Raw genomic sequence first — 24,980 nt, 5'->3', positions numbered from 1 at the left:
GGCAGTGAGAGCTCCTCCCACAGGCCCACCTACCTCCCAAGTGGCACGTCCGGTTTGGGGGCCTCTGCGCACACGCATGCAAGGCCTGAAATGGGCTGAAAATGTTTTTAAAGTCGATTTAATTCCCCCACCACCACCAAGCCCTTTACTTGTAAAGGGGAACCCTTGCTGGAGTGGCAAATCTCTGGTCACCTATGGGCTGCATATAGCTTAATCCGCCCCTGCCTGCTGGAGCTTCTTCCTGCATTTTGCTAAGCTTGTAACCAGTGGGTCTAATTCCTCCCCACTGCAGGGTTCTCAACCATCATCCGCTGAAAGTCATTGATGATACCTGATTTTACAAGCTTCCCTCACTGAAACTTCTGTAAGTACCTGAAATGAATTAGTTATTACCATGATCACTGATTTTTCTGCTTCTTGGACAGACACTCCTCTTCAGGGCCACTGTGTGGTCCAGAAGAACTCATCAGACCTTTCCCATATTTTTTTTTGTCATGGTAAAATCTGAGGGTACATTTCTGACTATGTGAAAGTACCTCTGAGTATATGCAGAGTATAGGGCATTTCCCTGTATCCTGTTTTTAATGCAGGACTTCAACTCTAAAATGTGTGATATAATTAAAAGAAGAAGAGAGTTTCTTGGAGTATGTGCAGATTGCCAAGTTTGTTTTGAGCCAAGATTTTGTGCCTGGAATGTAAGAATTAATGATAACGAATTAAGCTCCTTTGATCATGTGCAGGCTGCTTTTGTGTCATCACTGAATAAACTAGATCAGCCCTCATGCATTTGGTACTGGAGATCCAGCTTGCTGGTCGGAGGCATGATTTCAGGGCAGGCTGAAACTAGTTACTCAGTGGTGAGAAAAATACACTCTGCATGTGCTTTGAAGCACTCTTTTCTTTAGTACTGTTGACTAAACAGTACTCCAGGGCTAAGACTCCAGAGCTAAGCCATGATGCTTTCTCCCTTTTCCATTCTGCCTGATGTGGAGTTGTGTGGTTCCAAAGCAGCAAACCCAACAAGCTTCATGAAATTGAGACTCCCTAGACATTACTTCTGCTACACCACACTGGCTTTCTCTTTCTCTTTTGTATCTCATGATATCTGGCATTGGCATTGCAAAAATTCTCTGTCCTTATTTCAGAGACCTTAGTTCCACAGAAATGACCCCAAAGATACTGGAGGCCCTGCTCCAGTCATCCCTGCAATTGAAGACTCTGTAAGTACTATCTACACCCCTTTTCCTTTGCTGGTTGCCAAACGAGAGAAGAAAAGAGACAACTGGAAACGGGGAGTCAGCCTTGTTCTAACCCCCTCCTACTCCTCAGCCCTCTAAGTAGGTAGATGGGGCGACTTCAGAGGCTGTAGTTTTTCCTGTGAGGAGGACGGCTTACCAATACTCACACTGCTAGCAAGTTGTTAGCCAATCCACACTTCTTGCCCAACATGCTATCAAGTTTTGCTGTAGGAATGGAAGTCATGCTAGAGTGGTAGTTTAGAGAACAGGCATTCCTCAGAAACTTGACAGGGGCTTCTCAGCGAGGTGGTCAGAAATGAGAGACAAGCTTCCCTGAAGCCAGGGGTATAGTGGAGGGGGGACGCGCAGGGACGGAGTGTAGGTACTTCCCGGCTTCTCTGACTGTTGGGGTGTGCATGGCCATGGGGGCTGTCATGGAGAGTGCCTGCACTTCTGAATTTGCAATGACATCACTGCCTGAAGCTTGTCTACCACTACCAAACTTCCCCCTGAAATATGGAGCTACAGGATTGTTGGGTGTGTTCTAAGCTGTACGCTCAGTCTGTGTGGACCAATGGTGCGGGCAACAGCCCTGGCCAGCACCCTGTGTGGGTTGAAGGAGTGCAGGAACATTCCCCAGAATCCTCTGCAACACACAGGAAGTGGCAGATATGCAGGGAGTCTGTTGTAGACAAAAAATCGGAAAAGATTCCCTGATGGTAAAAAGTTTGAAAACCACTTAGCTAAAGTAATGAGTATCTTTGGGCATCATGTTGAGACATCTCCCAGTTCTGTCTTCTCCGGAAATATCTCTTCATTAAAAAAGGGTTCCTTCCTTCTTCTCCTTCACAGGCTGTGTGCTTTCCCTCACCAGCACTCAAACACAAATGGAGTGGGGCCATAGCTTAATGACAGAGCTTTGCACATGTGGGGTCCCAAATTCACTCTCTGGCACTTCCAGTTTAAATAATCTCAGGGAACAGAGCTAGGATAGACCTCCATCTGAAGCACTGAAAGACCATTGCCAGTTAGAGTTAGAAAGCACTGAACTCAAGGGGCCCAGGATTTGCCACAGTATAAAGCAGCTTCGTACTTCTCCGTCAAGTAAATATTTCATCAGAAATTATTATCTCTCACAGCAAAGGGAGAATATTATCTCCCTCACAGCAAAGGGAGGAAGATAATATCAATTATCTCCCTCACAGCAAAGTCAGCTGCATCTTCTTCAGTATATGGAGATGGGAATATCCCTTCATAGGGTAGTTTGGAGTTAGAACCATTTTCTGAAGAGATGTGGGGAAGAGGATATGTGGAGAGGCCCAAAAGTGTGGGTTGGCATGGCACCCCCTGAAAGGACTGGATTTGGTGTGGGGGTTGCTGGTTACGGTCCTCTTCTGCAAGAAATGCCAAGAAGTTGTGAGGAGTTCTGTCTTTTTCCTCCACAGCATCTTGCCTAACAAGATGTGCTGCTGTCTTTGCGGTATGAAGGATGACACTGAAGTTTTGTCTGATACGATTAAGTTGGACTGCACCGACACATGTACCACGAACGAATCTCTCTGCAGTAGGCCAGCAGTAGTTTAAGAAATTCTGTATTGTTTGAATGTTAAAGACAGGGGAATAACTATAGAAGGGCAAAGGGAGACAGTTGTCTGGGGACCCATTGCCTTGGGTGGGGGCCCAGAGGCAAGTCACATGACTGACTCCCCCAGCCGCGCACCCTACCGGGCTTCCTTCAGTTGTATTCATCCTCCGAAACTGATGTGAGTGTTAATATCTGGAGCTACCAGAACAGCATGTCTTTCTCTAGTACCATTACATGACTTGTATTGTCCACAATTTACAAAACCTTTTTAAAAATAATTGAGGATGGTGTTCTTTTGTGGGACATATATACATTTTACTATGCTTTTTGTTACCACTATTTAGCCTCATTTAAGATTTCTTTACTTCATGAGCTGAGCTTCAGTGAGGGGGGGCATTTTAAAATCTTGTCTCTGGGCCCACTCCAACCTTGCTACACCCCTGGTTAAAGAGCATTTCACAATTTTCCCTCTAAGCAGAAAAAGAAATGTTGCAAAATGAGCTCATTGGCAGAATGTACTAATAAAGAACACCTCACATGGCAATGACCATAACTGCATAAAAATTAAAGCAGATCTGCGAATGTCTCCTTTTGGAGATAAAATAATTTTTGGACCTTTACAGGTCTGCTTTGATTTCGGGAGTTCTTCCCTTGGTAAAAAATATGTATCTTTCCTCCTTGTGTTTTGTGCAGAGTGACCTCTGAAAGTGTAAGGGCAATGCTTTCTAGAGGCCCTTACTATCCTTTTCTGGGGGGTGTCAGCTGCCTGGGACTCTAATTATTTTTCATCTTCGATTGCCAAACCAGTAATCTTACTCCAGAGAGCAAGAGTAAGTTCTTATTAAAACAAGCAAACAAATTTGTTAATACTTACTGAAGAACTGAAGGGTGAACAGATATTAGGGCAGCTCACATGATCACTCCTTGGGTCAGAGAAGCATCCTACCTATATTCTGTAACCTTCCACGCTCCCACTTACTGATCATGTGTCATTAAAAAACAAGGTGTGGGGTGAGAAGTGATAATCTGCTAAGCAATATCTGGGCAGAAGAGCTTCATCCTAACCAGCAGCTGTAAAGTAAACGTAAAGTTGCTCCGTCAAGTCAGTGTTGACTCCTGGAGACCTCAGAGCCGTGTGGTTTTCTTTGGTAGAATACAGGAGGGGTTTACCAGGGCCATCTCTCCTGCAGGATGAAATGATGCCTTTCAGCATCTTCCTATATCGCTGCTGTCTGGTCTGCTGTCAAGGCACATGTTTCTTTCCTGCTCAGTATCCCCAAGCATGTTCTACCTCCGTCCACATTGGCCATGCTGCTTGATTCAGCAGTCACATGCGTATTGCTTTTGTTGGGCCAGGATCCATGAAACTACAGCCCTGGGTGCCCTGGTCTCTCTGGTTCCTTTGACCACACTCCTGTTCTCTCTTTTCCCAGAGAGAAAACCGTCTTCCCCACTATGCTGTTGAGAGACAGAATGAGCAATTGGGGAAGAGATGGCAGGTGGCGCTCTCTCTCTCACTCTCTCTCTCTCTCTCTCTCTCTGGACATTGTGTTAATGGAGCTACAAGGCTCTTTGTTGTGATTTTGCCAGTCGCACTTATAGATTTTCAAACAGCTAGAAACTTCCTTTAAAACAAATAAAGTTGAGATTTATGCTGCTTCCAGCAGCAATAAATGGTAAAAGTTTAAGTGGATTCTTACTGACTACACATACTCCCATAGGCTGCCATGCTGCTACTTAGTAGCTGTTTTTTATTCTCTGGCCACACACCGCTCACAGACCTTGTGCTATTTTCTCAGCGCCACCTGTTGGCCAGCACTTGCATTCCATTCTTTTACTATGTGGTGACTGCAAGCATTGGCTGGCAGGTGCTGCTGAGAAAATAGAGCAAGGTCTTTGATCAGTGTGTAGTCAGAGAATAAGATCTTCATAGAAAGCAGTTTAGAAGCTATTGGGAACATTTGTACTATCAGTAAGAACCCACTCTGAACTTATGCAGAAGCTTTCAGCATCACACAGTTGATTGTGTCTGGAAAGTACCCTATGTGCACACTAAGACTGCAACCTGGACATTCTCACAGAAGGCACCTTTTTTGGAATTTGGGAGTCACTTAGCGGGGTGCAGAAGCAAGCACACAGAGATCACAAATTGCAATTCCCTGCTGCACCGATGCAATTTGTTGGGAAATCCTGTTAGTTTGTTTTCTTGCTAACTGTTGCATCCTTGCTCTGCATGTAATTGACAGGATGATATGCACTAATACATTCGTCCCTTTACAACTTCTCTTCTTGCAATGTGCTAATCTGAGCATCAAGTGCCTCTGGACTTTGGATGATAATGTTCCTTTCTTCTTTTTTCTGAGCAGAGAAAGATGAGGCTTTGAACAGGATGCAAAAAGAAGTCATGAAGGCGTTGGAAATCAGGAAGCTGAATGCCAGCAGTACACTGAACATTGTGCCTGAGAAACTTTTACACAGCAACATAACAATGAAGGTCACCGTGAGGCAGAGAAACACCAATTTAGGTGAACTCAACCCACACCTTTTGAAATCGGTCCAGGAATTAGGTAAGCTGAAACCTGAAGAGGTCCTGCAAATCAAGTGGAATGACACGTCTGAACTGAAAAAGCTGTACATGCTGGCCAATTTGCTCCAGATGGCACTTACAGAACAAGTTATGGAAGATAAAAGGGGCAGGCAAGGGGAACCTCACCAAATAGCACGCCGGTCTGCTTGGAAGTGGTCTGTTATGCAGTTCACAACTAGCTTCCCCTTTTTGACAGCTTCCAGCATGGTGGATAATGACGCTGCTGACTTGACTGGCCGAGTACTTATCATTCTGAAACATTTCAATGAGTCAAGCCATCAAGACCACTCTCTGCATGAGGAAGAAACAGCGGCTCCCAGTACCACCACCACTACCACCCCCACTACCACCCCCACTACTACCACAACTACTACCACTAGCACCACTAGTCCTACTAGTCAGAGTTTGCTGCTGGAAGGTACGTCCGGCTCTTCCCAAAATGAACCTAGTGAAGGAAACTCAGAGCAGACATCAGATAATGCACCATTAATGGCAAAGGAGGCGCTGCTCAACCAGCTCACGCGTGGAACTCAGGAAGGTGGTGTGCCCCAAATCCCAGGAGATAACGCAGAGGCACCCCAAATCCCAGGAGATGACACAGAGGCCTCCTTAAACGAAATCTCCCCTGATATAACATTGTCCCATGAGACACACTGGGAGCATCATGAACTGAAGACCACTGCTCGCCACAAGCTGAACATCTTGCCCACTGATGATGACTCCTTGCTTCAAGGGGACCTTTTTGAAGCTGAGCTGAACAAGCGGCTATCACCCCTTATCCCAAACACACCAGTGAGGAACCTCATATCCCACACACTCCGTATCCTCAAAATGGACTGCACAGTGTCCAGGGTCCAGCTGGCCTGTGCTAAGCTCATCTCCAGAACAGGTCTCCTCATGAAACTATTCAGTGAGAGAGAAAACCTCATGGATAACTCCGCCTTGTGGAAGTCATACTTCTTGTCTATGAAGAATGTCTCCAACTTGGCCACAGGAAGTCCAAGAAAACTGGGGAAATCTGAGGTAAGAGGCAAACCTTGTCAAGCCTGAGGGGTTGTCAAGACTACTAATGGGTTGTCGGGAGCTTGGGCAACAATCAGCTGACCTGGATGTGGCTCCAAAGCTGCTCACTGGGTGTGAACAATGGGAGGCAATGGGAGTTCACCTGACACTGGCTTCTTGAAAGCATAGAGTCAGCCTATTAAACATTTGGGTTTGTTGTTCATGCTTTATTTTAAAATTTCAATAAACGCAGTTCTGATTTAGACACTGCCTTTAAAAAGTGGTTTGGTAACTGATTCGGTCAATTTGAATTGGTTTTGAATCAATTTAAATTTATTTCATGCAGAAAATACCAAACCCTTTTTGCAGAATATATTTTATGCAGAATAATGTCAAACTCTCATGCAGAATAAGAATATCAAACTCTCACTTGTATCTGTAAAATAAGTACCATGATATCACTTGACAAACAATGAGGTCATTCTTACGACCAGCTCTAGCTGGGCCAGTGCAGCCCAACCTGGGTAGAGCTGCTCATGAGAAGCACCAGGATCGGTCCCAATCCCAGCAGTCCTCGAATGGGTAGTCCTGGTGTGGTAGGAGGGTGTCCATGCACCCTCCTCTCTCACCATCTGGTCATGTGGGCAGCTGGGCTGCTGACAGCTCCTTTCAGGCTGCTGGCAACCATTTTAATGATAGACACCAAGGGAAGGAACAAGCCAGCCTCTAGAGTTTCTCAATGCACAGTGCTGCTCGTGTGGTGCACTGTGGAATTCCTGGAGGCGAGGTTTTGCTTTCCCAGCCTCCAGATTGCTGCACTGCTCATTGCAGTGGCGGTCATGTGGACAGGCAGATGAATGGTGAGCCTGGGAGGGAATGGAGGTTGTGCAGGGAAAGGTAGTTGTGATCCTGCCGCTCCCGCCGCCCTCCCCATCCTCTGCCCCAGTGGTTGTGTGAATGATATATTTTTATATATATATATATATATATATATATATATATATATATATATATATAATCTTTTTAATGTATATTTAAAATTTTAACAGAATTTTTCATTTCTGTTAATGGTTTTTACAAACAAAATACATGGAACAGGATTAAAAGAACAGGAAAATAAAATATAAAATGTACAATTAAATAGGTTGTTTTGAACCGCATTATTTAGCCACTTTTTTTTTAACCAAAAGCCTTTTGTTGAAATAAGAGCCGCCCCATCTCTGGCAACTTTTAAAAAGTCACTATGAAGACATATTTATTCGCCCAGGTTTTTAGTTAGATTTATAGTTTTAAATATTTTTAATGTGGAATTTTAAATGATTTTAATGTTTAAATGATTTTAATGTTTAAATGATTTTAATTGTTTAATTGATTTAATTTCTAAATGATTTTAATTGTAAACCACCCAGAGTCACAAGTTTGGGGCAGTATAGAATTATGTTAAATAAATAAATAAACTAGTTGCCACTTGTTGTGATAAGGGGTTTGGCTCCAGTTCAAGGCAACCAAGAGTTTAGATTTGGGTGCAGTTTTGGTACACTGAACACAATTCTGAACCAGTTTTTCAGTTTAGGTTGAGTTTTGGTTTGACTCCTTCCTGAAAAATGGCTGAAAGTGGTTAGTGGGCCACTCAGCTGTGACTGGGTAGGTGCAAATTGGCTCAAGGGATCAGCATCTGTGGATATGGCCTGCAGCCAAGGGCCACAGCATGTAAAGAAGCAAGAAATCAAAGGCAAGGAGAGGCAGAGTCAGGTTGATCTGGGTTGAAAGGGACAAAGTAGAGTGGAATGAGGTTTTTGCACATACTAGAAAGCTGATAATATGGTTTTGAAGAGAACTCAAGGTGGAATGAAAGAATCCACATGGCCTGTGTGCTCTCATGCTCTCTCTCGCTCATTCGCTCTCCCTTTCTCACACTCACAAATACCTCCCTTGAATGGGGGCGATTTTTGCACCTTGAACTATAAACACCTGCAAAACCTATTTGACCAAAGAAGACACTGTGCCATAAAAATGACTTTGCACAGCATGAATGACAATGGCTCAATCATACCACTTTCAGCTCTCTGGAATCAGAAAAAAAAAATCTAACATCTATCTTTATCCTGGATTGTAGGATTTTGTAAATGTTCAGTATTTGCTTTTGAACTTTGGTTTGAGAGGTATTCTAAGAAGGAATGCAAATCTTAAGCCTTTTTCATGTATACCTGTTTTTATAACATAGCAACATAGAGACTAATGGATGATGAAGAGGAACAAATTAAAATTAAACAACAGCAAGAGGAAATTAGCAGAAACAGAGGAGCTCAGGTGCAGGTTACAAACTGTGGTGCTGGAGCAAAGAAGATTCTTAATTATACGTTATGACATTTAATAAGGAAAACAGAGGCCAAAAAGTTCATTCTCTAGGGCCTGCAAACACCCTGTGGCTGCATCTGAGAGGAAGCATGTGGCTGAGAGGCAGATCATGGGTGTTTCCAGATGAAGAAATATTGTGTTTGAAAATGGAGGTTCTTACCACTTCTGCATGATGCCTTCAGATGATGTCACTAACCATCACACAATTTCACAGCACCACCTGCTGGCCATTTGCTGCCAATCTGTGATGGTCTCAAAAGACTTGATTTCCGTCATAGATTGGTAGCAGATGGTCAGCAGGTAATGCTGTGAAATTGCACGATGGCCAACAAACTCGGCAGATCACCCCGTGGAGAAATTGTGTGAACTTCAATTTTCAAATAGAGTGGTTCTGTTTGGCAATTCCCCATGTCTTGCATTCAGGAGAGCTCAGGTTTAATCTCTAGCATCTTAGTTAAGGCTTCAGGGCTGAGAGCAGCTGTAAAATGGAGTAGACAGTACTGGGCTGAATGGACCAATGTTTGACTTGGTATAAGACAATTGCATATGCCCATATGAGAGCAAGCTCAACAGAGAGCAATACAAGTGGTCTTTTTTTTATTCTGAGGAGAGAAAAAGTAGAAACACAAAAAAGCCTATTTTCCATTTTCCTTCTCTTTGTCCCACCTTGCAGATTGGAAGCCAGGGAATCCCAGAATATGGCTATGGCAAAAAGCTGTTGTTTGCTATTTCAGTGACTGCAGTGATAATAATTATCATTTCAGTAATTGGGCTGACTGAGGTAAGCTAAAAATGCATTTTTAAGTTGGAGTTATTAACTGCCATATCCAAGGGCTTGGGATGGGAAGCGAATGTCCCCCAAAGACACAGTCTCCTCCAGCTGAGGAAGAACTACTATCACATTGGATGTGCCAAATACTCATGCTTTGTAGAGAGCTTTAAATTGAGCCAGAGTTCATCCTACCTCATCCTCTGGTGGACTCAGCTGCTGTTTCTAATCCCAGAGCTCAGATCTGAATCGTGCAAAGACAGTAGGGCCTCTGAGCACGTTCAGTGTCTTTCCCTCGCCCCTGAATAACTACAGGCATGTCCTCACAACAGGGATTAGAGTTGGGAGATCCAAGCAACAATGAGCTCCAACACCTCTCTTTTTTTGGAGGACTATAATTATAGGAATGCTTACAAACCGATGTCTTGGTTGTCCACCCAAATCATTGGCTCTGGCCAGATGCAGGAAATCTTTACGTGGTGGTTGGTTGCTCATGATCTTTCCTCTCTTTTTCTTGACAAACAGATCTGCTCTCAGCTTTCTGCAGCTAAGCATGGCACCCCTCAAGAAAAACGGTAAGCCTTGTTCAGGAATGCCTGGTCTTCTGTGATTCTGCAGTCTTGGGATTCTAGACACAGGACCTGGTCTCAAATGCAGGATTTGGGTGTCCACTTCCATGTTAAAAAACAAAACAATTATTTAGCCCATAAGGCAGTAGATGAAAAGTTGAAAGTATGCGAATAGCATCTGCCAAATCCTCCAGTGTTTAATGGGCAGAGCTTCTGTATGCTGCATAAGCCTCTGGCCTATTCATCTAACCACACACTCCCCAGCCTTCATATTCCAAAACCTCTCCTCCTATTGTCATTATGCCTTTTCCATTTTTGACATTTCAGTGTACAAATCTATCCCATCTGTGCAATTTGCACAACCTTTTTCATGTGTGGGAAAAATTGGTACACCAACTGTGAATACCACTAAAAATCACGTATCACCCATTTCTTTGCGATAACGTTTCCGTTTGTTCCATTCTCTCCCTCCTCCATCTCCGAGCATTCCAAGGCAAATGATCAGGCCTGGGTGTTATTTAGGAGTGTGCACGGACCGGTTCGGAGACCATTCTACTGGCCTCCGAACCGGTCCGGACATGGGGTGGTTTTGGTTCGGGAGGGATAGGGTGGGGGGTTCCACTAAGGGCGGGGGGGGGCTTTACTTACCCCTCCCACCCTTTCCACTTTTTGCACTGTAAATATCCCAAAAAATCCCGGCGGCAGGATTCCTCGCCGCTCACTTCTATCCACTACTATGGGTCCGGCGGCGCCGCTCCTCCGTGTGTAAACAATCGGGCGGCAGGGTACTTCCCTGCCGCCCCTTTGAAGCCCCCGTGTTGCTGCTGCTGAAGCCCCCTTTCGCCCCCTTAAATCTCGCCCGGACCGGCTGCGCTCTCTATAAGCGCGCGGGCGACAGCGAGACATACTCCCGCCTGGCCCTTCCCTGCCGTCTGCGAAAGTGAAGTCTTCTCCTGCCGCCCGGATTTTTTGGGATATTTACAGCACAAAAAGTGGAAAGGGCAGGAGGGGTAAGTAAAGCCCCCCCCCCCGCCCTTAGTGGAACCCCCCACCCCAGTGCCGGACCACAGCTCCGCGGTTCCGTGCACACCCCTAGTGTTAATTTCTTCTTTTTATTCTCCTTCAAAGGACGTTTCTGGGCAGAAAGAAGAAAGGAGCAGAACAGGTAAGGAGATAGCTTATGTTCTCCAGTCATCAACAGGAATATGGATTTTCTGGAAACGTTTGTTGAAATTTATCTGAAAAAGTATCCCATGCAAATGTTCCCACATTTGCCTAAAATTTGTGGGAGGGTTTCTCTAAAAAAATAAATAAATACCGTAGAAATGTTCCTGATGCCCTAAATAGATTGAGATCTAATTTTGCGTTATTTGATCTGATTTTGCAAGTTATTGATATAAAAAACCAACAACTCTACACCATGTTAATTTCCCTTCACTGTCCCTCATATGATTTTCAAGTAGCCAAACAGAAATTTTAGAAACAGAGATTTTTGTCTTCACCACAGCAGTATTCCTCACTTTACCTTTCTCTGTAGGAGGCTATCTTCCATTGACTTTTCTGTGAAAGTGAATTTTATGTGCATTTCTAAACTATTTTATGATGAGAACTAAACCTGCTTCTTGTCCCAGTGATTAAGACTCATCCTCCTTCCCACATAGCCATGTTTCTTCATCTGTATGGCCCCATTCTGGGTTTTTCTCTTTGGCATTCTAATGTCAAGAAATGGTGGGCGTTACTAATGGTGGGCGTTACTAGCTAGGATGTTTTCTAGACGTCAGTAAAAGATGCTACATATAGAATTTGCGAATAAATACAAGCCAAGAGTTTAGAGAGAATCCAGACCCTCCCCAAGACTGGTGCTGCTTTTTCTCCTGGGATCTGATAGGGAGGTCACATGGGAAGAAGGCCCTTGGTGCAATTTTTGCTGCACCCCGCTGTTGGCCACTCCTTGCTTTTTGTGATTAGCTCACATTCACCAGAAAATAAATTTGAGAAGGGGTGGATTAATAACGAGAAGCAAGAGGTGGCCAGCAGGGGGCGCAGTGAAAATTGCACCAGCAGCCTTCTCCCCATGTGACCTCCCCATCAGAACCCAGAAGAAAAAAGCAACAATCTGCAGGAGACTCTGGATTCTCTGTAAACTCTCAGCTTATATTCATTTGAAAGCTCGGTTTGTAGCATATTTTACTATCATCTAGAAAACCTCTAAATAATGGCATGATATCAACCCCAAAGCCTGAAGTTGGTTTGTTGTGACCCACTGACACATCCCCTTCTTCTGCTCAGTCTTCCAGTGCAGGTTCTTCAGTGCTCGATAAGCCTCTTTGGCTCAAGGATATGTACCAGCCTCTGGATGAAGTACGGAAAAAGAGCATGGTGGACAAAATGCACGATGAAGAATCCTCTGAAGATGAAGATATATTCAGCTGGGCAAGGTATAAATGAAAGGAATATTCTCAGAGCTGCATGGGTTGCATAACATCTCATCTTTGATTGCTCCCACACTAGCCCTTCCCTTCAGAATCACTATCTTTCATTCACTCACTTGGCGCATGAGGAGTGGCTTTATGACAATGTGGTTGATTATGATGCTCTGCCATTTTCTGGTCCTGGTGGCCACTATATGTCCTGCAATGTCTCTTCCACAATTACTTTTCAATAGAGGTTTGCCAGCTTTGTGGTGCTGATGTGGGAAGTCTCAACAGGGACTCCTTGGGCAGTTTTGTATTGTTTTGTTCTTTAGTTTTTAAAATAAAACCTTTCTCTAATGTGCAATAAAGTTGGGAAATGGAGGACAAAACAGTGGAGTTGCTAGAGCAGATTGCGATCACTCTCTCCCATCGATCACTCTCTCCCACCATTTCCCAGAACGAGCCTGCAAATGAGCTTTTCCTGACTCCCGAACTTGTGCTGATTATAAACAGCGGCAATCTACATTAACCCTATGCCTACATATATGTAGGAGTAAATGCCATCAAACGGAATGGGACTTACTTCATTCTGAGTAGACATGCATAGGAATGGACTGAGCTTAAGATCCACTTTCATAGCCTGTGCGCTTTCCAGACGATACGCTACAACAGTGTCACTACTGTCCATTAAGTGTGCTTACGTACTGCCTGTATTTCGACATCGTTGTCCTTCCGCTGTCAGCAAGGTGCCGTTCACATTAGGGATGTGCAAACAGGATTGGAGGTTTGCGGTTTGGGTTTGGGGGTTCGATGGTTCAACCCCTGGACCACACACCCCCCCCCCCCCGCAGTTCGGTTCTGCCTAGAACCAAACCACCCCGATGGTTCGGTGGTGGTTCATGAACATTTTCAAGTTTAAATTTTTTTTTTAACCTTAAAAGTGATCATCGAGGTGGTGGTGGGGATGGGTGCGCAGAGGTCAAATGCCCCCCTCGAGCCCTGTAGGCCTGTTTTTTGGCCCCTTCATGCCTTCCTAAAATGGCACGGTGGCCAAAACGTCAGCCGCCAAGCATGCCTGGCATGGCCCACAGGGGCCGTTTGCTCATATATGGTGGCCATTAAAAATATATATTAAAAAAAATAGCTGCCAAAACAAAAATGGCCACCTCGCATGTGCAAATGGCCTTTGTGAGGCCATGGGCCATGCCAGGCCTCGCAGAGGCCATTTGCACATGCACATTGGCTGCCATTTTGGCTGCCACGCTATTTTAGGAAGGCCTGAACAGGCAAAAAATGGGCCTAAAAGGCCCGAGGGAGGCATCTTGAAGGCTGGAGGAGGGAGGGGGAAGCTCCACTCACCCCCCTGCCATCTCAACAATCACTTTTAAGGTTAAAAAAGAAATTAAAACTTGAAAAGGTTTCTGAATCCCCCCAGACCGAACCAAACGGGCTGGTGGTGGTGGTGGTTCGAGGGGTGCTGGACCAACCTGGCTCGGTTGGGTTTGAGGTGAGTTCAGCTTCGAAGCAAACTGGGCCAGTGGGTTTTGTGCACACCCCTAATTCACATTTCTGATGTCCAGGGGCGTACCATTAATGAGGCAAAGGGAGATGAATGTCTCCTGGCCCACAGCCTCTGAGGGCCCCCGCAAGGCCAGTCCTTGGCCTCTCAATTCTGCCATCTAGTATGCCTGCAAGGGAGAGCAAAGGCAGCTGCCTGCCTGACATATCTCTCCCTGCTTCCCGGCCCATGCAGCATGCTTGCGAGAACGAGAGGGAGCTGCTGGGAGCCCGAGGTGATGGAAGGAGGGAGACAAGCAAACTTCCGGCAGGCTGAGGTAGCTGAGAATAATTGTTTGAATCGCTGCTGAGCTCTGTCCTGCTGTTGGGGGAGGGAGACGGTTCTATATGCCTTCTATTGCCCAGGCTGGACCTGGAGGTGGAAGAGGACAGGAGACACCACAAAGAAGGCATGAACAAGTAAGCCCCCACCCCACCCTGTTTTTGGCTTTTGTTTTTTTGCAACTTATGGAGCTTGGAGTTCAGTTTGCAAACTGTCTCTCTTCAAAGGGGAAAGGGGAAGAGTTTCATGTGTGGGGGTGTGTGGAGAATGGAGCACCCTTGTGGAAATCGGGTCTGTCTTGTGTATGTTTCCCTTTTTTGTACAAATGTCTGCTCTCTGTGCTTGCAAAACTCCTGAACTCTGCAAATGTCCCGAAAAAGCAAAAGCAGCAGAAGCAGGAGGGAAGCTGGGAGAGGGGAAAAATGCCTTCCTTCCAAACACTCCATTCAGCGATGATGAGGGAAAGAGTGCAAGCCAGGAGAGAGAGTCATGAGGGAGCAGCTAAGCAGCTTCTGCTTTTCTGAATAGTGGGTCTCTTTCCCACCCAGCCCCCAAGTTGCATTAAAAAACAACAAAAATTCCAAGGTCTATCACATCCTCGCTCAAAAAAACCCATTACCTTGTGCGTAGGGGTTTTTTTTACATCTTTATATTGTTAAGAATTCAATTGTTTAAATATTCAAATATTCAAAATATTCAATAGGAATTCCATTGTTTAGAGACAGAGAGAGGAGTGGATAAAGAATTATGCAGGATGTGGGAATATGTTAAATTGTGTGTTGAAATGTTTCTGCTAATGCATATTTGCATGAATATACTTGTTTACTATTATTACATTATTGTGAGTTCAGTTGTTGTTTGTGCCCTCAAGAACCCAAGTGTGCCATGGTGTGTGTGTGTGTGTGTGTGTGTGTGTGTGTGTGTGTGTGTGTGTAAAGATGCTTGACTTCCCAGTCAGTGTACACAGGATTGCAGTTTTATTATAAACGTATGTCAGCACAAAATCTCAGGTGGTGTGGTTGTGTTTTGAAATAAGGGTCAAGGCTTTCAAACTGAGTCACTTGGTGACAACCCACAGACTGGAAAAACTCCGAAAGAACCACATCCAAGCACTGGTTTGCAGGATTGTATGGATGTTTTAATTGTAAACCTCCCGGAGCCATTTTGGAAGGGCAGTATAAAAGTTGAATAAGTACATAATAAATAAAAATGTTAAATTAATTTGCAGTGCTCTTTAAGTCTTGTTATTTTACCATGGAAAACCTCTACTGTGAAAAGCCAATATACTAAAAATGCAGCATCGAATTTCAACAAGTTGCCTTCCCCATATTTTGCAAATTGTTTTGTTGGGTTTGAGAACAACTCCCCATCATTGGGTCCATATATCTTGGAGTGGATTCAGATGACAGTTTGTGTTGTCTCTTTAATGTTCTTCTGCAGCAGAGTCATGGGTCCAGGAGAAGGAGAGGAAGGCAGCGAGGGGCCCATTTTAAAATCTCATCCCTGGGCCCACTCCTACCTTGGTACGCCCCTGCCAATGCCTTCTTTCGGATTTCATCCTTCCATTTTAGTCCTACAGCGTTGCATGTGTGTCACAAATATATAGTTGTATTTTCCCATTGTAGGAGGGTTGCACAAGCTCTTTACGTTTTCAAAACGAACCTGCCAATCCAAAGCATTTTACTGCTGAACAGAGTGTAATCTGGAAAGCACCCTGCTCCTATGCATGTCTACTCAGAAGTAAATCCCATGGAGTTCAGTGCAACTAACCTCCAGTTTAAATGTGCGTATGGTAACAGTCAAAATCTCTTGCTCAGCTGAAGGCCCCAGAAGAGAGCAGAGGCATCTGTCTGACTTGTATTGAGTTCCCCACTCTTCTCTGGGGCTGATCGAAAGGCAGAAGGAGCCTTCTTGGAGATTCTAGACCTCAAAGCTAGTAGGAGAAGAGAAGGCAGCTCCAAGCAGCAGCATCCACTGTAGTGAGGCAAGAAGGGGATTCCAGCCAAAGAGGTTCCAGCCCTTTCTCAAAAAGAGGCTCCATCTCCAGCACTAGTACCTGAGGTCTGAGTCATTCTCCTCCTCCATTCTCTCTTATGGAAAAACATTTTAAAAGCCCGGTTGGTTCAATAAAGCGGGATTGCACTCCTGAATTTAAGTAACATTTAAAATTCGGAAAGTGGTGCTTCCTTCCCAATTGCTTCTCCACAGCAGGCATTTCCCCCCATTTGTCATGTGGATGGGAATTGTAAATCTATATTGCTGCACAGAACTTCTAGCCTATGGCCTTATGAGGACCTGGTGCCTAAACGGCTGTTCTTTCTTTAAACATAAAAGCAAATGCCAAAAGACAATTTTCTGTGACTTTCGGCTTCAAGCAAAATCTGCAAAATGTATGGAAGATTCCTGGAAATTATCCAAACATGGCTTCATGCCACGGGGTATCTGAAGAGTGAATTTGCTTTGCAGCAGATTCACAACAGTTTAATTTGGGGAATTAAATTGACGGTTCACATAGGGTCAGCTCCTCTCTTCATTCCCTGCAGATCTTTTCCTCTGTGTGTTCCCACAGCTTGCTCCTGGATTTTCTTCCCAACTAATCACCTCCCAGAGGAGAAGGCGAGAGACTTGTTGTTGTTGTTGTTATTGTTGGTTTGTCAGTTGGTGTTCTGCAAGATTGACTAGTCAAAACAACAGAACGCTAAACCTGAAGTATTATCTCAGCGAATGTTTCTGTGTGGATGCTCATAGAAACCACTCCCAATTTCAGGGGCTCATTTTTATCTTTATAGCATGCATAACAACTGAAGGATCCTCTAGGATAACTTATTTGTGTGAACAAAATCAATGGGCTCTATTTTTCAGCGATTCCTTCCACACCACACACATGAATTATCCCAAAGTTTCATTTCTTGACTTGCAAAAATGAATGAGAAGTTGGAGAGACGCTTGCCTTGGCTGACATCTTGTCAATTCACATCTTGAGAGGGCTTAATTAGTACTAGGGCCCACTTAGAACCATTCCAAACTATGTGAAGCAAGAAAAAGCCCCTTTGAGCATGTGCAGAGTGCTGTTGCGGTCACAACCAAAATTCAGACTTATTAAAAAATTTAAATGAAGTACAAAATTTGGTTAGTAATTGGTTTCAGTATCATCAGCTAAATGAAATTTATAAAAAGGATCTTAAAGTTGGATTTGTGGATCAAATGTTGAGATTTGAGAAGGAGTTGTGTGAAAATGATGAAAGATGAGTCTCTAAGATGTATAAGTAACTAACTGGGCAAAGAGGAACCTTTTACCGTGGTGATTTTCTTTATTTAGCAGGGGGAGAGTAACTGGCCCTATCCACCCCCAGCACAGTACCTCCAGTGACTGTTGCTGGTGTCTATCTTGTGTTTTTTTAGAATGTGAGCCCTTTGGGGACAGGGAGCCATTTTATTTATTTATTATTTCTCTGTGTAAACCGCCCTGAGCCATTTCTGGAAGGGCGGTATAGAAATCAAATTATTATTATTATTATTATTATTATTATTATTATTATTATTATTATTAAGTAGCTTTTGGAGGAGACAAGAGATGAAGTGTTTAAAACGACTATGAAAAAACAGGCTCAAGATGTGGGTCATAATATAGATATGGCTGCTTGGGAAAAATTATGGAAAACTGATTTAAAGTTTACTGCATATTATATTTTTAAAGAAAATTATTATAAGATGATGTATAGGTGGTATGTGACACCCAAAAAATTAGCATTAATGTATAAAAATGTTTCAAACAAATGTTGTAAATGTGGACAATGTGAAGGAACTTTTTTCCATATGTGGTGGTCATGCGGGGAGGCAAAGGCTGTTTGGGATATGATATGTAATGAGTTGAAGAAAAAATTTTAAATGACATTTCCGAAGAGGCCAGAATCCTTCCTGCTGGGAATAACCCAAGGAGAGTTTTCCACAAGAAATTTAACATTTTTTAATGTATGCAACCATGGCGGCCAGGATAGTATATGCGCAGAAATCGAAAGACACTAAAATGTCCTCAAAAGGAGACTGGTTGATAAAAATTTTGGAATATGCTGATTTGGCAAAGCTTACAGCACTTATAAGGGATGAAAATTTGGAATCTTTCAAAGAAGATTGGGAACCATTTTTACTTTACTTAAATAAATATTTTTCTAATATGGACTTTTCAGCAGGGTTTGAAATATAGTAATAACAGCAGGTTGGGTTTGGTAAAATCGAGTAGTAATGTGGAGTATCTATATTTTGAATTATTATAGCAATGGTTTATATGTATAGTTAACATGAACTGTGCAGATAGGTAAGCGGGAAGTCAATATTTACTTAATTGTAAGCTGTTTTAAAAGCCAATAAAAATTTAAAATGCAAAATAACAACAACCAAAACCCAGACTTGAGTCCCGGCACCTCTAATTTTTGAAAATTAAGCTCTGAGTTTCCAACACACAGTGAAAAGCCGCCCTCTGCATTAACCATCCCCCACAAACGAACCTTGCACCAATCCTTTCTTTATAAGGGTCCCCACCACCACCACCATTTGCCAACACTGTTCTTTGAGCCCAGCCTGGAACAGATTTTCTAGGTTCACCAAACTTCTTTAACACAGCCAGAAGCAAATGCGATCTCCCCCTGCCCAAAGACTACTCGCGAAAGTTGTACTCCGTGCACCACAACTCTGCCTCCTCATCGCCAGCGAAAGCATGTGTGGCTGGCTCTATTTTGCCCACACTCCATCCTAGGTTTACACTGCCAGAGCTGCATGATTGATCAGAGGTAGTTTCTCTCCCCTCCAGCCTTCTGTTTCCAGCCAACTTGCTGGGAAAAGGCAGGCTACGTGGTAGGGAGGAGGAAGGCAGTAGGGTTGTGCAATTTGTTTTGTTTTCTGTTTTGTTTTTGGCCCGAGGAAGGCAGCCTAGAAGAAGTACACAGCAAGCAGTACTTCCAGTGGCCAAAGCCCTTTGCTATATTTCTCTTATTACACATTGCAAAAGGGCACTGGCTCTCCATTTAGCCCATTTCAATAACAGCTTGGATTTTTCTCCAGCAAAGCTAGCCACAGTCGGGAAAGCAGACAGACAATAAGGAACACAGCTATCAAATTCCCCTTCCTTGTGGAAGACCAGTGAGACAAGTTGCCAAGTAGCCACCTCTGTTGACTCTTGGCATTCCGATTTATTGGCAATGATCCCTCTGCACATTGTGGAGAAGCGTCAGGGCATACCAGAAATCCCCCCCCCCCCCGAAAAAGTTGCTGAAAATAGAGGATTATTTTACCCTAGACATAATTTGGGCTAAGCCAGAATGCGCAGCCCTAACTCGGGGAAAGCCAGAATCGTGTTTGAATTGGTCCCTGATAGCCCACCGCGATTTTGGGGTAAATCCAGCTGATTCGGACCCTCCATTCTGGAGGAGATGCGAGCTAAAAGTCATGTGTGTGAAAGTCCCTGGTGTGAAAGTTCCTGTGCCAATACAGGAACTAGCAAAACCAACACAAGCCATAGAATGAGTTGTCACCTTTTTCCTGGCATAGCTCTTGTGCCTGGCAACTGTGTAACCTGTTGAGCAGGCATTCAGGAGATGCACTTGTATTCTCTTAGCTTCAAGATACAATTAATGGCTTCCCCATTTGAACAGTTTGCCTGTCATTCAGCTGTTAACCTTAATCAAATGTGGGACTTCAGCACTCGGCATAGATCTTTGTGCCCTCCCTATGGCTAGTAGAAGCAGAAGGAATTACGCAAACATGGAAAGACATGCCAAACTGATTCATGTACATAATTTATTCCTGTTGCAGGATTTAGCCTTACTTAGCACACAATTTGGATTTGATCTTTCTAAATGTGTAGCCACTACTCTGTTCTCGATACAAGCGGTTCATAGCTAAGGCTATCTCTTTTCGACCACTAACACAATCTTGGCCATGATATGAACCACTGCAGGGCAAATTTGTGCAGTGTCGCTGTGCCAATACAGCCAGGCTCATAACAGCCAAACAGTCTTGGATAAATGATACCAAGTTGGGAAACCATTTGAGACCCTATTAGTCTTCTGCAAGCTCCACATAACTTTGGCTCTTCTCTGTTTGTCAGAGTTCCCGGAGCTCCACCAGGTCCACCAAGCCCATCACCGGTAGAACAACCGCCTTCAAGAAGGCTCAGCTCAAGAAAAATGTAAGTAATGGTTGTATTCTGTCCAATGAGTCTATTCTCACGATGGGGGTAAACGGGGCTAAAGGAGCCCAGCCCAGTTTTCTATCATCGTGAGAACCACCGGGCTTGCGGGCAAGCCCAGTGATTCTCTGGCAGCTAGGCCGCCAAAGTAGCCCTCTCCTTAACCCAGGTTAGTGGAGTGAGTGCTCCGCTCACCTGGGTTTTCTGATCGTATGCCACCATGGCAAGGCACTCCACCATGGCAACACACAAGGAGACCTTGGCCAGCAGGCTCAAACAAGGCTCCTGGTCCCGGAGGTTTCTCCAGGATGCCCCACACTCTCGCGTGGGGCATCCTGTGGCTTCTGGGGGCCGCCAATCTCCACCACCCCAACCAGAGCCAGTAATTGTGTGGGCAGCCAAACGGCCGCCCAGGGACGGCTTGTTGATCATCTGCAGGGAGGTGTAAGTTAACCCGCTCTCCCCGCAGACCTGCTGGAAGCTCTTCTCACTGATTGTGAGAAGAGCTTCAATATCTGTTATGTTTTGTTGTTTAGAAGTTTGTCCCAGTGGGGATCCTGTAGAGATTATGTGGGGTGGAGTCAGAAAGGAAAAGGGTGGGGAAGGAGAAGGAGAAAATGGAGTTATTTCTGAATAAATGGTTTTATGTATGTATGTATGTATATATGTATCAAACCTTTGTCTCTGGGGGGTTAACATAAAACAATTAAAACACATATAAAAAGTTAAAACAATTCAACAATTTAAAATCAACCATAAAATTAAAACAGGCAGTTTTTAAAAGCTGGGAAAACTTGGGTGAAAAGGTGAGTTTTCAGATGTTTTTTAAAAATTGCCAGAGATGGGGAGGATCGTATATCAACAGGGAGCGCATTCCACCATCTCAGGGTAGTAACCGAGAAGGCCCATCACTGTGTAGCCACTAGATGAGTTGGCAGCAACTGGAGACGGACTTCCTCAGATGACCTCATTGGGCAGTGTGGCTCATAGTGAAGAAGACGCTCTCTTAAACACCAAGGGCCTAAGCCGTTTAGGGTTTTACAAGTTATAAGTACTGTAGCACTTTGTGTTTTACCTGGAAAGCAATTGGCAACCAGTGAAGCTCCATCAGCAAAGAAGTAATGTGGTCTCTCCGAGATGACCCACAGACTAACCTGGCTGCCGTATTCTGAACCAACTGAAGTTTCTGGACTACGTACAAAGGCAGTCCAACATAGAGCGCATTACAAAAGTCAAGTCTGGAGGTTACCAACTAATGTACCACTATTTTGAGGTCATTGATCTCAAGAAACGGGCACAGCTGGAGTATCAACCAAAGCTGATGGAAAGCACCACTGGCCACCGCCTCAACCTGAGAAACCAAGGAGAGGTGTGGATCCAGAAGTACTCCCAGAGTAATGTCTGCGAGCCATGCAAAAAACCAAGTGTGCCTTAATATGCACAGCAGTAATTCCCAACCAATGTTTATTTGACGTATTTATTTGATATATTTTATACTGCCCAAACATATGTCTCAAGGCAGTTTGCAAAAGGGTTAAAGTACAAAAATTAAAACATTAATAAGCATGTGCATTTTGAGCATTTTTCTAAAGGCTACCAGAAATGTTGACGCTCTTGTTTCGACAGGGAGTGCATTCCAAAGTTTTGGGGTGGCCACAGAGGGGGCCGAACTCTGAGTTGCCACCGGACACGCCGGTGTCAGTTGTGGGCCGACCTCCACAGATGATCTTAATGAGCGGTGGGGCTCTTGAAGTAGAAGGAATAATGTGCCACAAGGAATAAGCTCATGAGAATAATTACAGCTCCTGAAGCCCCAAGTGCTTCTCTGCAGAGAATCTGTTGCACTCCTACATGACTCACTGCTCGGGCACTGCCTCTGGGGAGGGGAGACCCCACTGAGGGCAGGCGATCCTGTCATGTTGGAGCTGTGTCACTCCCAGTGCAGTGGCATAGAAGAACTCCCCAGCCTGAGAGGGGCTGCCTGCTTGTTGCATCTCTGCAAGTCACCACTCTGAGCTTCCAGTCAGCAGGCTCCCCTAGCGTCACGATACAGGCAGTGGCCCATGGCCAGATTTTTTTATGCCTCTCACTGCCACTGCAGCTAACCTCTGCCTGCCCGCCTGGCTGCCACCCTCTCTCCCTCCCTGCCTCCCTCCACAGCTTCCCACCCACTTGACCACCTGCCTGCCTCTGTCCCTGTGGCTGCTGGCAGCAAAGAGCCAGCATGTGGGCAAATGATGGCGCATGTCACTGAGCTGTGATGTCATTTGCCCATGCGCCAGCCTTTTGCTGCTGATGGTGACGGAGAGAGAGAGAAAGAGAGAGAGGCAAGAGGGAGAGAGAGAGGCAGGTAGCCCGTGGCTCCCCTACCCCTGGTCCCACTGAGTGACGTGTTTTTGCTCCACACAGTCGCCCAGCGGCAGATCTGCCCCAGCCCCCAACTCAGTGGCTCATGGAGAACACCACATGGGGTGGGATCCCTTGAGGGCAGGTGGCTATTACGCTTCCACATTCTAAAAGTAAGCCTTTGCAGACCTAGGAAGAAAGTGTGCCTCTCATTTTATATCAGGGGGGAAAGCATGCCTCCACTACTAGAGGTTTGGGGAACATCAATCCATGGGAAGATTCATGCCTTCCTTCCATTCAGCCTTTGGTTTCACCGATAACACAAGAAACCCTGAACAACAGAGAAATAGGTACACACAGCATAATACAAAGAATCAAAAAGCTGAACTATGAAAAATGTAAGTTCAGTTCCAGTTCAGGTTCTTCAGTTATTTTTTAACTTGTCCATTCAGGAACTAACTGTAAATACTGAGCACCAAGCTACACATGACATTAAACCTGGCATTAGTAAGTAGACAGCCTTAACCTGGAAGGCGCTTTCCAGATTAGACCCTGCAACAAGGTCAGGATGTATCTCTGAAGTGTGCTTCCACACTTCCTGTGTTGTGACACCGCAGTCCCTACGCTGACAGCAGGGTGCCGTTCATATGTCAGATGCCTCGCTTTCAATGTAATCACTGTGATTTAGTACTATGATGTTGTATATCCGGCGTAAAGAAGTTGCTGTTTGGGGGGGTTATTAGTCACCTGAAGTGGCTCAGCGGGGAAATACTTGACTAACAAGCAGAAGGTTGCTGGTGCAAATCCCCGCTGGTACTATATCTGGCAGCAGCAATATAGGAAGATGCTAAAAGGCCATCATCTCACACTGTGTGGGAGGAAGCAATGGTAAACCCGTCCTGTATTTTACCAAAAGAAAACCACAGGATTCTGTGAGTGCCAGAAGTCCAAATTGACTTGATGGCACACTTTACTTTACTTTACTTTTCGTGAGACTGCTCCCCATGCTGTTTACGTTTTGAATGCGATTTGCCTGAAGGGAAGCATTTTGCTGCAGGAAAGCGCCGAAATGGTTCCTTTGGAAATCACCACTTTGGGGGCAAATGGACACTTTGGTGTGGTGGGGAGAATTTTCACATGGATAGAGCACAGGAGGAAAGTCTTGACTCTGCCCCTCGCTGCACAGCACCTTCCCAGATTGGGGCCCCCTGTGACTGATAGTGAAAAGGGTCTGCTTCCAGGTTGCACCTGTCTTCTAACCATGGATCTCATGTCACGTGCAGTTTGGCCATCATTTGGTCACCAGGGCGCTTTCCAGATTGTGAGCCTTACACCGCAAAAAGCGGTGTAAACTGCAACGTTTTGTGGCCCCAAATTCAAACCACATTAGAGAGCCATTATAAGGGGGCAAGCCTCCTACAACGGGCAGATACAGCTCTCTGTGTGTGTGTGTGTGTGTGTGTGTGTGTGTGTGTGTGTGTGTGCAATGCAGATGCAACATTATAGAGCTGTGACACAGCAATAAAATCCAAAAGGCGGTGTCGGATATATGAAAGGCATCTTCCTTACAACACAGGGGCTGTGATGTCAAAACACAGGCAGTACAGAAGCACACGTAAGGGACCCATTGTGACACTCTGATAGCGTGCAATCTGGAAAGCGCCCTGTCCACACACTTTGAATCAGTTATACATTTTCAAGCATAATGACAGCAAACTCTTTTGCTTGCAGAATAACAGTATTGCTTGAGTGACCTGCCCTTCACCGGCTAGATGTCACTTCCCCTGCCTGCCACTCCTGGCTCCCTGCCACCCTCCCTTCCTGTCTCCATGGCCTTCTTCGCTCTTCCCCATTGGGGATGGGATTTTAAACTGCAGGTTCAGCAGTGAGGAGGGTGAAAAGGGAGCTGGTTCCTCCCACACAGCCGATCTGCAGTTCAAAATCCATCCGCATGGCAGTGACGAGGAATGGGTGCATGAAAGAGGCAGCTCTGGCCTTGTCCCCTGATGCTGCTGCCAGTGTCAAGGGTGTGGCCAGCAGCGCATGGACCTCACCTCGGGCAGCATCAGCACTGGAGCTGACACTGTA

At 45.0% G+C, this 24,980-nt stretch overlaps 1 protein-coding gene across 7 annotated transcripts in view; it reads left to right on the top strand.

Annotated features, from left to right (window-relative positions):
• LOC128329916 (uncharacterized) overlaps positions 1-24,980 on the top strand; it is a 481,088-nt gene that overhangs the window by 103,525 nt on the left and 352,583 nt on the right. For all 7 annotated transcript variants that reach the window (XM_053261836.1, XM_053261834.1, XM_053261840.1 and 4 more), the window contains one exon: positions 5,190-5,390. In XM_053261836.1, the coding sequence (XP_053117811.1) occupies positions 5,190-5,390 (201 nt within the window). The remainder of the gene's footprint in view (positions 1-5,189; positions 5,391-24,980) is intronic.

This window comes from Hemicordylus capensis, chromosome 6 (assembly GCF_027244095.1).
Source record: "Hemicordylus capensis ecotype Gifberg chromosome 6, rHemCap1.1.pri, whole genome shotgun sequence".
NCBI lineage: Eukaryota > Metazoa > Chordata > Lepidosauria > Squamata > Cordylidae > Hemicordylus > Hemicordylus capensis.
The sequence above is the reverse complement of the archived record's forward strand: the minus strand, read 5'-3'. Positions and strand labels throughout refer to the sequence as shown.